The sequence below is a fragment of the Phalangium opilio genome, unplaced genomic scaffold (genome assembly GCF_054372755.1).
Source record: "Phalangium opilio isolate 3A_F unplaced genomic scaffold, DU_Popi_V2 ptg000390l_1, whole genome shotgun sequence".
In the NCBI taxonomy this organism is placed as follows: domain Eukaryota; kingdom Metazoa; phylum Arthropoda; class Arachnida; order Opiliones; family Phalangiidae; genus Phalangium; species Phalangium opilio.
The window spans coordinates 1,196,891-1,213,111 of NW_028324234.1; the positions used below are offsets into that span (position 1 = coordinate 1,196,891).

At 40.5% G+C, this 16,221-nt stretch overlaps 1 protein-coding gene across 1 annotated transcript; it reads left to right on the forward strand.

Moving 5' to 3' along the window:
* Window positions 1–7,674: 7,674 nt before the first annotated feature.
* LOC149594181 (uncharacterized) lies at window positions 7,675–10,767 on the forward strand. Its single transcript, XM_089861292.1, has one exon. It carries the CDS (start codon window positions 7,675–7,677, stop codon window positions 10,765–10,767), a length of 3,093 nt encoding a protein of 1,030 aa, XP_089717418.1.
* Window positions 10,768–16,221: the final 5,454 nt, after the last annotated feature.

The following is a 16,221-nucleotide window of genomic DNA, read 5'->3' on the forward strand; positions in this document are numbered from 1 at the left end:
TCTCTCTCTCTCTCTCTCTCTCTCTCTCTAGCTTTAAATATATCGAGCAAACGTAAACCACATTTCACAAAGCTTAACCTTACCTGTACAATTAAATGCATGCTTGCACTTACTATTATAATCCCCATCCTTTTAAAATACACGAACGAAAAATATCACCACACCACAATTCTCTCACATTCACTCTCCCTTCAATGTCGAACGAAACGTTTTATACTGCCAAAGCAATAAAATAACCATTTCTTCGGTTAGCTCTGACTAACTATTTCTTTGGGTAACTCTGACCACATTCCAAATCGCGAAAAACTACTACCACGACCACCACCACCACACCCACACCCACACCCACAGGCTCGCGGGACAAACTAATAGCCTCATCGTATATATACGATGTGGCTAAAAAGGATTTCGTTACCCTACCGGTGCGGATATTCTTCAGTCCCAATAGTGTGGACTAAAAGTTAACCAAAACTAAAAATAAACCTAAGACCAGAAGTGAGATGAGACTAGAAGTGAAGGGCTCTAGCATTGGTAATAGATCCTGGCACTAGTGAACAAATTTGAGGATTTTATGCCGCTTCCATCGCGCCTACGCTAGCAGGGTTGGCAAGTTTTTGCCAGGGGTGGAAAAACCGCGGTTTTAACCTGGTTAAAACCGGGTGGCAAAAACTAATTTTTCCGCGGTTTTTTCCGCGCGGTTTAAACCAGTTTCAAACCGGTGGCAAAAACTATTTTTTCCGCGGTTTTTTCCACTTTTTAAGGCTTTTTCCTTAATTCTTTGCAAAGTATAAGACTAATTATTCATTAAATATTCGCGAACAACTTGAAGCTAAAATAATATAAATTAATTAATATCAGTTATCATTATGTCTTTAATTTACTAGCTTTGGGTACAAGTGCCACTACTCTATAGCGTTAGAAAATTCAGGTCTTTTTCCACACGCTTCTTATTGGCCATGTAACCAACCAAATATATTGAAATGTTATAGCTCAGCCTCGATAAAAAGAATGTTTTCTACTCTGTCTTTCATTAATGGAAAACTTTGAAATAGGTTAAAGAATGAAACCGCTTCTACTTTTGTTTTGCTGACAAATGCTCATAGAAAGACACCTGGCAAATTTGAATACTAAAAATTAAATACATCAATAACCATCTCAAATTTAAAAATTAAAAATACTATTGTTATTTTTCTTACATAACATTAACAAACATCACGAAAATGCACTTGAAACTCGCTAGTTTACCACTTTATAACCATGAATTTAGTTTTTGCCGGTTTTTTCCACGTGTCCCGGCAAAAACTAGTTTTGTCCGGGTTTTTGCCAACCCTGTACGCTAGAGAGAAAAAAATTGGTCGAGTTCCAAAAAATTTCCTACCCCCTTCCCCTCGTTCTAAAGCCGCGGAACACGGACGCGGCTCCTTGATTCTAGTTCGGCCGTCTACCACTGCCAGCGTCTCACGTTTTGGAGGGGAAATTCTGAAACCGCTACCAGAGGGCCAACCGTTGGTGTGTTAACAAGAATATTCACTAATGCGAAGAGAAGAATTTGGTTAGCTCAGTACTTCTAGTCTCATCTCACTTCTGCTAAGACGAGTGAAAATCCTTTATAATCGGTTCCGTAGTCCTTATCAATAAAAGGTTGTACATCTTTTAAATACGAATAATTTCACGTTGACACAAATTTACGGATAGTTTTAAAGGTCTACACATTTTCCAAAGAACCCATTATGCAATTTTTAGCCACATCGTAGTATACGATAGGCTCTTAGTTTGACCCGAGCCGTAGTAGTACTGGCGGGGGTTTTCGCTTTCGTTATCGTCAGATTTTAGCTTAAATGGAACCAATAGTGGTAGCTGAGCTCAGTTAGAGATTTTATTTTAATTAAAAAAAAATTTCACACCGCACCCGGGAATTCACACCGCACTGGCGCAGCAGTAAGACACGCTACCACTGTGGGGTCGGACACTTCTGATTTTTTGTTTAGGGTCTTTGAAATTTTTTCTTTTTATTTATGTGCTAATTAAACAGATAACGATGTGGCTACTATTAAGTCCCAGCCCTTGGGCCATCTTGTTTATATTAAGTTCTTATAATAACTTTAAAATAATTTGCCCAGATTTAGCCCCCCCAAATTTCAAACCCTAGCGACGCTACTGATCATTACCAAATCATTCAAATCGTAGACAAAAATATTTCAAATCCTCGACAAATCATTACCAAATTATTCAAATCGTAGACAAAAATATTTCAAATCCTCGACAAATCATTACCAAATTATTCAAATCCTAGTTAAGTCAACAGCCATTTAAATCCTAGTAAAGTCAACAGTAATTTAAATCCTCGTTAAGTCAACAGTCATTCAATTCCTCGTTAAGTCAACTTCATTCAAATCCTCGTTAAGTCAACAGTCATTTAAATCCTAGTTAAGTCAACAGTCATTTAAATCCTCGTTAAGTCAACAGTCATTCAAATCCTCGTTAAGTCAACAGTCATTCAAATCCTCGTTAAGTCAACAGTCATTCAAATCCTCGTTAAGTCAACAGTCATTCAAATCCTCGTTAAGTCAACAGTCATTCAAATCCTCGTTAAGTCAACAGTCATCCAAATCGTCGTTAAGTCAACAGTCATTCAAATCGTACAAATCATTGAAATCATTTGCAAATCCTTTAAATCACATAAATCGAATCGAAATCATCGTAAAATCCCGTGCAAGTGTGAACATAGCTTTAGTGCGTGCTAAATAAATCGATTTGGGCTGCGCGTTGATTATCAATCAGTCCAGACTTTGACTATTTATATAGATATAAATTTTGCACAAATAATCTATTATTCATAATGGATAGGGAGTCCTTCGATACCATAGCGAGATCGAACAAAGCCTAAATAATGAATATTGCCTATCATAATTGTTACTGTCGTATATGTTAATATTTAATATTGATATCCTCTGTATATGTATATTATCATAAGTTCATTCAATAAGTTTGTCACTGATTACAAACTGGAGCTTTTCTTGAAGTGAATAAAGTTGGCCACACATACGTATTTACGCTAGATACAGAAACGCTTTGTTATTTCACTGAGAGCGTAGTTGAAACGATGAATTCTATACTTCAAATGGTGCCACAACAGGAAAGATCATAAGTTCATAAGATAGGTTCATTCCATAAGTTTGTCACTGGTTACAAACTGGAGCTTGCCATGAAGTGTTTGAAGTAGCTCATAGATTCGAGGTGAGGCGACATACGCCTGGTCAAAGGCTTAGTAATACAAACTAAATAGGACCTAGATGGAAGCCCTGCAAGATCAGTGAGCCCAAATAGAAAGGAGAGTCGGAGAGACTGTTGTCTCGTGGTGGAATTAAATGAAAGACGTGTACTTGAATTATCATCATTTTATTTATTAAATCAACAATAAAAGTTATAAGTGGTTCTGATCGGCCAGTTGTTGCGTAGTAGTGTTTTTACTCTGACCCTTATCGATACGTACATAATATTTCTGGCGGTCGAAATGTGAACTAGGTCAGCCCCCCCCCTTTCAAAACGTTACCAGTGCTGGGGCTCTCTAAGGGCGTGCTGCACATGCGCAATCGGCGCAACGGAGAGGAAAACAAGTTGGGAAACCTAAATTAACCTCTCCGAGCCGAGACGAATTTACTTTCCAAACACAGGTCCGCCAGCAAATGAGACAAACCGGAAATACATAGTTCTAATCGGCGAGATATTGCCATGATCATTTGTTAAGTTTAAAGCGTTTAATAATTTCCTGCGTATCCTCAATAATTCTAATGAGGACCTAATATCTATCACTTAAATGTGTATTTAACTTTCGGCTCACTCTGAACCATTAAGACCTTCTATAAGAGGACATGAAACAAGGTCAATTCTGGTTTAAATCTAGGTTATCTTATCTCATAGACCCAGTCGTTTGAACACGAGTGGAGAGATGAAGTATTAACATCCTTATTATCTAATGAAGCTAAAAGTTACGTTTACACTATATATAAATGTAGTAAAGATGAATTAAAAAGTAAACTCCAAATTTTAAATGTTAATATCAAAAGATGTTCTTGGAATATTGAGATGAAACAGAGCTTTATAGCTCCACAACTACTAAAAGAATCGTAATGCCGAAAAATATTTAAGTATTTCCATTTAATATTCAGCAAAAAGAAAATGTTATCGTTTTGAAAGAGATCTTTTCATCCTACTCGCTTTATATTAACTTTGATCTAGGAGGATATAGGGGAGAAGGAGTCTTCGACTGCCCGTTCTTAGAGCTCAGGTTTCGGCCTCTCCCATGGGAGATTCGTTCACGCGCACCTAGTGACCCTGGTTACGCGCATCACGTGACCACGCAAATCCCAATTCAAAAAAGAGCGGGTTTTTCATGCTAGCTTAGGCCTTAGAAGCAACACCGCCTTTATGTAGGCGGCGTAAAAAAAGTAAGAGATTTGGGGAAAGAATGATATTTTTTAATGTTATCGGATGTTAACTCTACTCTACCATCAGGCTTTAATCCACCTTAAACACTTTTTACTTAAGTTTTTGGTTTAGGCATAGAGTAAAAAAGCGTTCCCTCTAAAACAGATTTATCAAAGAACAAATAATTTACAATTAATAAAAAATTAAATAATGATAAATGCTCCGTTAAAGTACTAAAAAATGCAGCCTTTACGAAAAATGAAATCAAAAGAAAAGACGACGCCCGATGACGATGTGCGCGGAACTAGTTGCGCGGCTATGAATCTCCCAGAACGAGTGTGAACGGGGGGGGGGAAACCACGGCCGATAATCTGTAAGCGCGTTTCAATGGGAAATCGGGCAGTCCAAGACTCCTTCACCCCTATATCCTCCTAGCTTTGATATGCGTGTAGTGTTTCGATTCAGATGCAATCTACATTACTCGTTCTATATTAACTCTCACTTGTGTCACTTCAAAGAAATAAGTTTATCTTAAATAATTAATTAAATATAAATGATATTAATTATTTTAATCGCCCGTAAATAACTTTAAAAATAGTTAAATCGTTTAAAATAAAGTTGTTCCTATTATCTTTTGAAATTTTGCTAATATTGACGTTTAAAGTGAAGGGTACCCCTCTTGCCCGCTTTTTTCAAATTTTGAGATATATATACGATTCGTTTCCATTATAATAATAGATAAAAACGCATTCGCGTGAACCGATGGTGGAAGCCCTGCCATTGGGAGGCTAGACGTTTCTCGTAACCCTAGCCGATCGCCGCGTATATCTTGAAACCAAACGATGACGAAGGAAAACTAGCCAGAATATACTGACTAGCGTCCATGTGGAATGGACAAAGACCTGAAGATGGTGGTGCATAGAAGCTGGTGTCAATGTGGATTTGACGAAGAACAGAAGATGGTGGTGCTTGGAAGCCAGCAAATACAGACTAGTGTCCATGTGGAGTGGATGAAAACCAAAACTGGTGGTGTGGGAACTCAAGTAGAATAGCCAGCGGAGACAAACACAATTTTCCAAATTTCCGTGAACTGTCAATGCAGTCCGGAAATTGGGAACACGTATTCTCCGATACGCAAACTGCGAACGCGGTCACGTGGGGTGTGACAGACCGACACACACACATACACGTCCAGTGCAATACCTCTCCGTGACGTCATCGTCACTCGGAGAGGTAACCAGTGCAATACCTCTCCGTGACGTCATCGTCACTCGGAGAGGTAAAAACTTGTAAATAGATAAGAGATAGGTATATAAGACAAGTTGGGAAAACCAAAATATTACCTCTCCGTGTCGAGAAGATTATATAACCTTAAGTATCCAATGAAAACGTCGACCTTTTTGCCCTCATCCTTTCCCGCGCTTTGCGCTTCCGCATTTCATCCTTACTCTCAACATTATCTTCCTCCATTTTACATACAAAATTCAAATACTCACAAAAAGAAGCGGCAAAAACCTGCTGGCTCTTTACAACCACTTAATTTGACTTAATATCCAATTTCCAACAACAATAATATACCGGTAGTTTAATTGACAACCTACTAGCATCGAAATTCTCATTAAGAATGGCTCCCGCGGATAAAAAAAGGGCAATTTTCAACTAGGTGGGCGTTATCTCATTATATTTGAAAAATATCATTTGTCTTTTTTACCAATGCCTAGCCGTTTGGATTTTTTAAAGCAATCTTAGCACCAAAAAATATTTTTTGATACAAAATAAATGTTTTATATTCTTATTAAGAATAAAACAAGAGGATAAAAAGGTCTGTCCTCTCGTAATTGTTTAAGCTTTTATCATGATTAGTGGAAGCAGTATTTTTTTCCGAAACAATCTCGCTTATGTTTATCCTCTCTAGACTTCGCTAAAAACGTATTACTCCTACGTAAAATATTAATAGACAGGCAAGGATTCATACCATTAAAGAAGGAGCGCAATATTATCCATATTTTCATTTCATATACAGAGAAAAGAAATTATTATGTTTCTGAGAGGAGCTTCCCATTTTTGTTGTTGTTTTGAAAAATATATCGCAATGCACGGGCCTTGATAGATATAGGAGGCAATGAATGAAATATATCACAATGCACGGGCCTTGATAGATATAGGAGGCAATGAAGGAAATATATCGCATGCACGGGCCTTGGTAGATATAGGATTCAATGATAATCTCTCTCTTTGCACGAGAGGTTTATCTTTAATATTTAAATAAATTTAATTATTTTTAATTATTTTAATCTTCAATAATTAACATTAATAATAGTTAAATCGTTTAAAATAAAGTTATACCTATTATCATCTCAAACTTTGCTAATATTGACGTTTAAAGTGAAGGGTACCCCTCTTGCCCGCTTTCTTCAAATTTTGGGGTATATATACGATTCGTTTCCATTATAATAGTAAGGAAAAAGCGCAATTGCGAAAACCTTTGGTGGCGATCCCACCTTAGGGAGGCTAGACGTTTCTCGTAACCCTAGCTAATCGCCGCGTATATCCTAAATCCAAACGATGATAATGGAGTAGAAGCCAATGATACAGATTGGTGTCTATGTGGAATAGACGGAAGACCAGTGGATGGTGGTGTTAGAAGCCAGTGTAAGTGCAGACTGGTGTCAATGTGGGATTGACAAAGAACAGAAGATGGTGGTGATTGGAAGCCAGTACGTACAGACTGGTGTCTAAGTCGAATGGACGAAGACCAGAAGATGGTGGTGATTAGAAGCCAGTAAGAACAGACTGGTGTCCTTGTGGGATGGACAAAGACCAGAAGATGGTGGTGTGAGAATTCTAGTAGAGGAGCCATTTCCGTGACTGTGAAAGCAGTTCGGAAATGGCGAACACGTTTGCTCCGATACACAAATTGCGAACGCGGTCACGTGGGTGTAACAACGGACAGACAGACAGACAGACACACAGACAGACAGACACGGGCGTTACAGAACCTCTCCTGGACTACGTCACACGGAGAGGTAAAAAACACAATTGTGACCAGGCGTCTCTCGCACGCTAGGAAATGTAACGACAAGTCACTTAAATAAAATCTGCCGCTAAATCTTAAACTTAGTCGATGTCTGCATTCAAACATATAACATGGTGATAGAGTTTCACGAACACCGCCTCCCGAGATAGTTCGCGTACCGAAGTAGCTCCGATCCCATTGCACAAGACCCTTAACTCCACCGCTCCACAATGACGACAACATCATTTAAAGGGCCGGAACCTTTCAACCCGGGGAACAATAATCCAGCAGCGCTATGGTCCGAGTACCGCGACGGCTTCAAAATTTACGCCATGGCTGCCAAACTCTCCACCGAAACGGCCGAGATCCAAATCGCCACATTTCTCCACATCATCGGACCAGCAGCAAGACGCATCTATAACACCTTAACTATCCCGGTTCCAGAAGATCAGACTCTGACACTAGACATGGTATACGCTGCCTTTGACAAGTACTACGAGCCTTACAAGAACTTGATTGCCTTCCACTACACATTCTTCACCACGCACCAAGGACCGCATCAACCCTTCGACGAGTACATAACGGACTTGAAGACCAAAGCCCGCAACTGCGACTTTGGTACCTTACATGCATCACTTCTCGCCACACAAATTGTATGCGGAATCCGGAAGGAGACATTACGGAAAGACCTCGCCATACGGAACTTCACTCTAGACACAGCTATTGCCAAATGCCAAGCAGATGAAGCATCAACTAACCACGCTAATGCCATCTCGGCACCTATGGACAAGGCAGAACCGACTCCAGTAACACTAGACTCATTGCGACGCAGAGAGAAACGACCAAATTCCACAAGGGGTCAACGCTTTGTCACTCAACAAGCCAACAGAACACAACAGCGCCAGCCCATGACGCCGTCTCACCACTTTTCAAATCGCAGGACGCAGCAACCTAATCCTTATTCGCAAATCCGACGGGGTCAAGACGCATGCCGCAACTGCGGAACCATCCACACGCAACAAGGGTACTGCCCCGCACGCAATGATACCTGCCACGGATGTTCACGAAAAGGGCACTGGATCTCGTGTTGCCGCTCCACCCAAACACACGAACTTTCAATGCACCCAGCCGTCTACATTGACAACCCTCATGGACAGTACCAAAACCAATACCTGACAAACGGAGACGACGACACAGAAAGCGACTGGCAATCATTCCACTGCACTGCACTTAGCCTCTACTGCCACGACATGAAGACTCCGCTAGCGCCAGCGGAAGAATGGCTGGAAACCATCTACTTTGCCAACTTTCCCGTCACGATGAAGCTTGATACTGGATCACAAGTAAACATTATTCATCAAGGAATTTACGACAAACTACCAGTAAAGCCACAACTATACAAGCCACCATTCACGGTACGAGCATATTCAGGACACCAAATCGAGATCATTGGCATTACATATATCGTTTGCGCATCATTCGCTGCCTCCACGCTACAGTGTTTTTACGTGACCCCGCAAAGGACTATACCTATATTGGGCGCACAAGCATCAGTCGAGATGGGACTCATTACCCGCAATACAAAACCCGGAATCGTAAAGAATAGTCATATAATACGAACGAACAGCGAAGCGACTCCCAACAAATCGGTACACAACAACAAGATCACGACACCACCTATGCGCAGCCAATATACTGCAGCGGAAAATCGCATGGATGATGCATATACAGGACCACCATGGCACTTAACCTCATCCAGACATCTACAATTACCGACTCAAGCACGTAAACCATCACCAAAACCAGAAGACATTGACAGGATGACGCCAGCCGATATAGTTCAGATGTACCAAGATGTCTTCGACCACATTGGAAAATTACCAGGGAAATACACAATTCGGCTTAAACCAAATGTAACCCCTACTATTTCGGCGCCAAGACAGATACCACAAGCACTACAGGCAGGCGTACGTAAAGAACTAAGACGACTCCAAGACTTAGGAATCATAACCCCAGTTTCCGAGCCGACTGATTGGGTACACCCGATGGTAGCGGTAGCCAAAGAGAACGGCGGAACAAGAATCTGTCTGGATCCAACGAACCTTAACGCTGCGATTAAAAAGGAACCATTCCCAACGCCAACAGCGCAAGAAATATTCTCAAACCTCCATGACGCAGAGATATTTACAGTCTTCGACGCACAGAGCGCATTTTTGCAGGTAGAGCTGGATGAAGAGAGCTCCCTACTTTGCACATTCGCAACACCGTACGGACGGTTCCGATTTCTTCGCCTGGCTATGGGAATCGTCACTTCTTCAGTATTCCAAAGGGCGATGAGTACAATATATCCGCATAACGAGTTCCCACACACATATATATCAACGGACGACTTCCTCTTGGCAACAACAAAAGGGAACCACAATCGAGCGATTGTAGCGGTGCTAGAACGTGCTCGCCAGACAGGATTGACGTTCAGCTCGGACAAAATGCAGCTGGCGGTTGAAAAAATAACTTACTTGGGAATGACCATCACACCCCGCGGCCTGGAAATACCTCCATCAAAAGTGCAAGCAATAAAAGACATTCCAGCACCTACGGAACGTACGGCTCTCCAAAGATTCTTGGGGATGGTAAACTTCGTCGCAAGATTCCTCCCTCAGCATTCAACGGAAGCCGCACCATTACGGGCGCTGCTCAAAAAGGGTACGACCTTCATATGGGACGCCAATGCAGACCGCACATTCAACACTTTAAAACGACTAATAACCACTTCTCCAGTCCTTGCCTTCTTCAACCCGAGAATCCCTAGTACCATTTCAGTCGACAGTAGCGGGATTGGAGTCGGCGCCGTACTGATGCAATCCAACCGACCAGTCGAATATGCCTCTACATCATTCACAACCACGCAACAAAATTATGCTCCGATTGAGAGGGAACTTCTAGGCATCGTCTACGCGTGTGAGCGTTTCCAATACTACATAGCCGGGACTTCCTTCACGATTGAAACAGACCATCGACCCCTGGTAAACGTCGTACGAAAGCCATTCCACCTGCTCTCACCCAGATTACAAGGACTGGTATTAAGATTAACTCGATATGATGCTCACGTAACTTATGTACCAGGATCCAAATTATACGTTGCCGACACCTTATCACGGGCTCCCCGAACTGAGAGAGAGATCGACATATCGGACCTGGAAGGCACCAGCATCGTACTACACGCAACAACAACGCTACCGGATGAGAAAATAAAACTATATGGCAAAGCCACACAAGAGGATGACACGTGCCAAACGCTTCTCCAATACATAAAAAACGGATGACCGACATCAATCAAGAAACTAAACCCGCCAATAAAACCGTTCTGGGGTATCCAAGAGGAACTTCACGTCAGAGACAACTTAATATACCGCGGTGAACGTTCCAACGGTCTTGAGAAGAAAAGTCCTCCGACAGATTCACGTCGCGCACCAAGGAATCACAGCGTGTATAGCAAGAGCAAAACTACACGTATATTGGCCGCAAATGACCGAAGAAATCACGACCTTTGTACGGCAATGTCCAACATGCCAGCAACGCGCGAGAGCAAATACACAACTTCCGTTACATCCACACGAAATTCCTCAACGCCCATGGGAAATCGTGGCGACAGACTTATTCCACGTAGGAAATAAAACCATAATCCTTCTAGTCGACTACTTTTCGAAATTCGTGGAAGCGCAAGAATTAAAGTCGACAAATGCAGAGGCCGTGATACAATTCATGCTACCCCACTTTGCACGACACGGAACTCCTCAGAGATTGATTTCCGACAACGGACCACCGTATAACTCAAGCGCCTTCAGAGAATTCCTGCTAAAATGGGGAGTGCAGCACGTAACATCGAGCCCGTACCACCCTCAGTCGAATGGCATGGCTGAACGCACCGTACAAACACTAAAAAATCTGCTTATAAAGGCCCAACAGGACGGAGAAAACCTGCATCGGACACTTATGGAGTACCGTGCCACCCCGGTCGGACAACTACCCTCGCCAGCCGAAATGTTAATGGGCAGACGAATTCGCACTCCACTCAGCACATCGTCTGGCCCTCTACACCCGCAGTTCCCGACAGCTCACATAAGAGGAACACTACAGGACAGACAAGAGACTATGACACACAATCAAAGTAGCAAGAAGATGCCGGACCCGATCATTTTTAAGAAGGGCACACGAGTTTACCATCAGATCGGCCCAAGACAATGGGGCAAGGCAACTATCGAAACAGTAGCACAAGCACCCCATTCATACAACCTGCTGACAGAGGAAGGGAAACGGATACGACGGACGCGGCACCAATTAAAAACGAATCATGAACTCGAACCAGAGAGGAGACAGTTGGGAATAAGAGAGAAACAACCCTTACCAAACACGCCATACTCGAGGGACGCCGGCCAGCCGACAACAACTACAACACGTCATAGCACGACTACAGTTACCTCAACTGGGAATGGAACAAACAACAACAACCAGACTCAACAGGTAGAGCCAATACAGATGTCCAACTCAACGGGAAACGCACTAGGCCGGGCATGTGAACCAGAGAGAACCAGAGCTCAGCCTACTTCTAGCGAAATAAGGCCATCCGCAAAACCAAGCACCATTCCACCATTCAACCCAAGAGACTACATTTCGGTGCAAAAGACGAGGACAAGAGAAAATATAAAGCCACCAGTTGTGACAATTATTATTGTTATTTTCATTTGATTTGTCATTTATGATATTTGGTGACTCTCTCGAAGTTTCTATGTGTCCTTGAATCCTTAAAAGTACATTCACCTTGCTTTCTTAGTAAAATGAAAAGACTCTCTACACAGCCGGGCAAGATGTGATTGAACAGTAGATAAGCGCTTAGGGGGTCCGAGATGTAGTTGAAGGGTAAACAGAGACCTCACAAGAATACGTTCGCGAAAAGAGGACCTCTAGTTTAGCAGTCGAGTTTTAGAAGCCTAGAGAGAAACACCAAAAATAGAACTCTCGTTTTTGTAAAGTTGTCCACAATAAAATTTTGTTCTTGTTAGAAGTTTCGTTTTGTGTTAAATATAATCCACCAGAAACAGTTAGATATTACTCGTCGAAATATCACACCAGTACGCTACCCAAATGAGTATTAATTTCAACGGCAAGCCATAGCTATTCCTACGGCGGAAAGGAAAGATGTTATATATAGACTTAGGATATAGACTTATGATTGAAACGGAGTAATGTTTTAGATTAATGTAAATAAAGCTTAAGATAAAAAACTTGTAAATAGATAAGAGATAGGTATATAAGAAAAACACAATTGTGACCAGGCGTCTCTCGCACGCTAGGAAATGTAACGACAAGTCGCTTAAATAAAATCTGCCGCTAAATCTTAAACTTAGTCGATGTCTGCATTCAAACATATAACACCAATAAGAAACAGGTCAAAATTCCTCGAGACATGGATTTCTTTTCAGTTCAGGATGAAAGTTTAAAATTAAATTAAGTAAAATTATTAATTAAACTGACACGCTTTGTTGTTCCCTTTGGTTTAAACTTCAAATAATTTTAAGATAAATATTTTGGAAAACAAATTACGAAGAAGTGTTCGTTATCGAGTTAAGAATTTCAAAGTTTTAAAACCCGCTTTTAAAAAAATAAAAATGGAAATTCAAAATTTCTTACCAAAGTTGAAGAGCGTGGAGTTAGAAGGTGGATTTTCGAGTTCTCCTGGAGAGTTAGTGATGATTTGGCAAACGAAACATGGTCTTTTATCCAATGTTTTGCTGACGACGCAATTACAGTTGATGAATATTAATCGTCTACGTAAATTCAAAACAATAAGACATTATGAAAAAACAAGAACGTTTAAATTTTTGAAGTCCCCGTCTACATCTGTCATCTATCTTCTTTATTACAAATTCATTCATATTCACCCATGAATTTGTATATACAGCTTTGATTTAAATATTATATAGAAACAGCGTAGTTTGTAGTGAGAGACTGGGACTAGGTTTTGTTATTCTACATTCATGAGCTTGCACGAGTAGATTCATGGTTTGATTTTAAACAAGACGCGGGGGTTTGTTTTTGCGTACCGTTTTCTGGTCTACTTAAACGGAATGAACTTTCTACGGTATTTGACAAGGTGTCTTTGCACTGTGCTGGAATAGGGGAAAGTCAGGAAGTTTTTCTCCCATGAAACTCCAGCGCCCCGATCGGGAGGAAACTGCGTAATTTCCTAGGTTGTAATTTTTCAAACCTCTATTCCTTTTTGCTATAATATTAGGCCTAACTTTTAAGCCTAAAACGCAAATGTTTATGTGTACTATAGTCTTGTTTAAGGGGTAGTTTTCAAAGGTTGAGGCAAATTGAAGCCAAATTTATTAATAAGAGACGTGTTTTAAGCATACAGAGGTTGAATGAACGTAATTATTGAGATTAACAATCGTAGTCTTTATTCTACATAATCGTTCTCAATGTTTCCACAATGATGGCATTCGTCATCAAGGTGGCAATGACCGTATCCTTCTCCGGGACATTTACAAGAAATATAATCCCTTTTCTCGATGGGAACTTGACTGCAGTCTGTAAAATAAAGGTCTAATATTGAATAACTCTTTTCTAAATAGGGGGCGTGGCGCAGAGTCGTCCACTTGATATTAAGGGTTAAGAAGGTGTGAACATAGATATGACGGTATGTTAATTAAGATTGGGGCATCAAAGTTACCAGTCCCGCTAAACCAAAGTAGTTCTTGTTGCGTGTGAAGACAGTGAAGTCATATCTTAATTTGTCTAAAAAGTCTTTGTTGTCCATTTACCGTCCTATCAATGATCACGTCGTCTTAAAGGGACTGCAAAGAAAGCATCGGCGGGTGGGTAAAAATTATTTGAAATACGTCACAGACATCACGTGATGCCAAGATACAAAGGCTCCTCATGGAGTGGAGCTGGACATCTAGTTCTTGTTTTTGGCGAGATTGCAGCGCCAATTCCATGAAGTGGTAGTTTTAGAAATGAAACGAACTAAGCTTCTTTGAACCACGCCTCTCCTTGGTCACGTGCCTCTGACGTATTTCAAATAATTTTTACCCACCCTCCGATGCCTTCTTTACAGTCCCTTTGACACAACCAGACTCTATGCACCCGCCTTTAAAAAGAACTCTTTTTAATAAGGTTTGAAGACCAAGAGAGTATCAACATTATCGCGGTAGAGTATTATCATAAGTAACACGAAAAATCAGATAAGTTTGAATGACCCTCTTGGACATTTGGGCTTAGAAGTGGGAATTATATTTCTATACAGAATTTCTAGTCACTGTATAACCATTTTCGCAGTTGCAGGTTAAATCCGGCTCGCAAATTCCTCTTATACCGTATCTACCCTAAAAACGGCAGTAACAAATGCCAGATACCGACTCGCAACCTTTGCCAAAAACTGTCAATTTAAATCGTAGATTATAACATTTCCTTTTTTCTTTGACAACTGAAAAGTGACAAATTCCTCATTTCAAACCTCCATTCGAAATGACGACGCAGCAAGCCAATAATAAGCAAACGAGGATTCCTCGAGACATTGTTTTCTTTTCAGTTCTAGGAAAGAAGTTTAAAATTAAAACTAGGAATAGAAAGACTAATTTAATTGACACGCTGCGTTATTTCCTTAACTTTGGTTTAAACTTCTATTAAAGGGAGGGTGAAGTAGAAAATCAAGTGACTTTTTATCGATTCTTCTACTAATTATAAGAGCAGTCTGCATAGTGAAACATTCAGGAAATACTTCGGAATGATTTAAAATTCAAATTAGGTTCTGATTTTAAAGATAATTTTAAATAAGCCCCTCCGACCAATCGCGTAACGCCCTGCCTTTTTATTAACAAAATTCTCGTGGCAGGTTCCGTGTCGAATGAAATTTATCACGAGATTTGATAAAATGTGCGCGCGACGTGACAATCGTGGCGCGAGACATGGAACGTGCCACTAGAATTTTATTAATAAAAAGGCAAGGCGTCACGCGATTGGTCGGAGGTCCTTATTTAAAATTATCCTTAAAATCTGAACCTAATTTGAATTTTAAAATCATTCCGAAGTATTTCCTGAATGTTTCACTATGCAGACTGCTCTTATAATTAGTAGAAGAATCGATAAAAAATCACTTGATTTTCTACTTCACCCTCCCTTTAATGGGTCCAATTGCAAATAATTTTAAGAATAATTTTTGGAAAACAAATTACGAAGAAGTGTTCCGCTTTAAAAAAAATTAAAATGGAAATTCAAAGTTTTCTTACTAAAGTTGAAGAGCGTAGAGTTAGAAGTGGACTTTCGAGATCTCCAGAAGAGCTAGTGATGATTTGGCAAACGGAACATGGTCTTTTATCCACTGTTTTTTTGACGAAGCAATTACTGATGATGTTCATTAACCGTCCACGCAAATAGAAAACAATAAGACAATATGATAAACGAGAACCTTTAAAATTAAATCCTCATCTACAACTGTCATCTTCTTAATTACAAATTCATTCATATTCACCCATGAATATGTATACAGCTTTGATATAAATATTATATAGAAATATAGCGTGTGTCTGTAGTGAGAGACTGGGACTTGGTTTTGTTATTCTACATTCATGCGCTTATACGAGTAAGTTCATGTTATGCACTCTAAACAAAACGCGGGGTTTTGTTTTTGAGCGCGGTTTCTGGTCTACTTAAACGGGGGTTTCGAATGTACTTTCTACGGTATTTGACAAGGTGTCTTTGCACTGTGCTGGAAC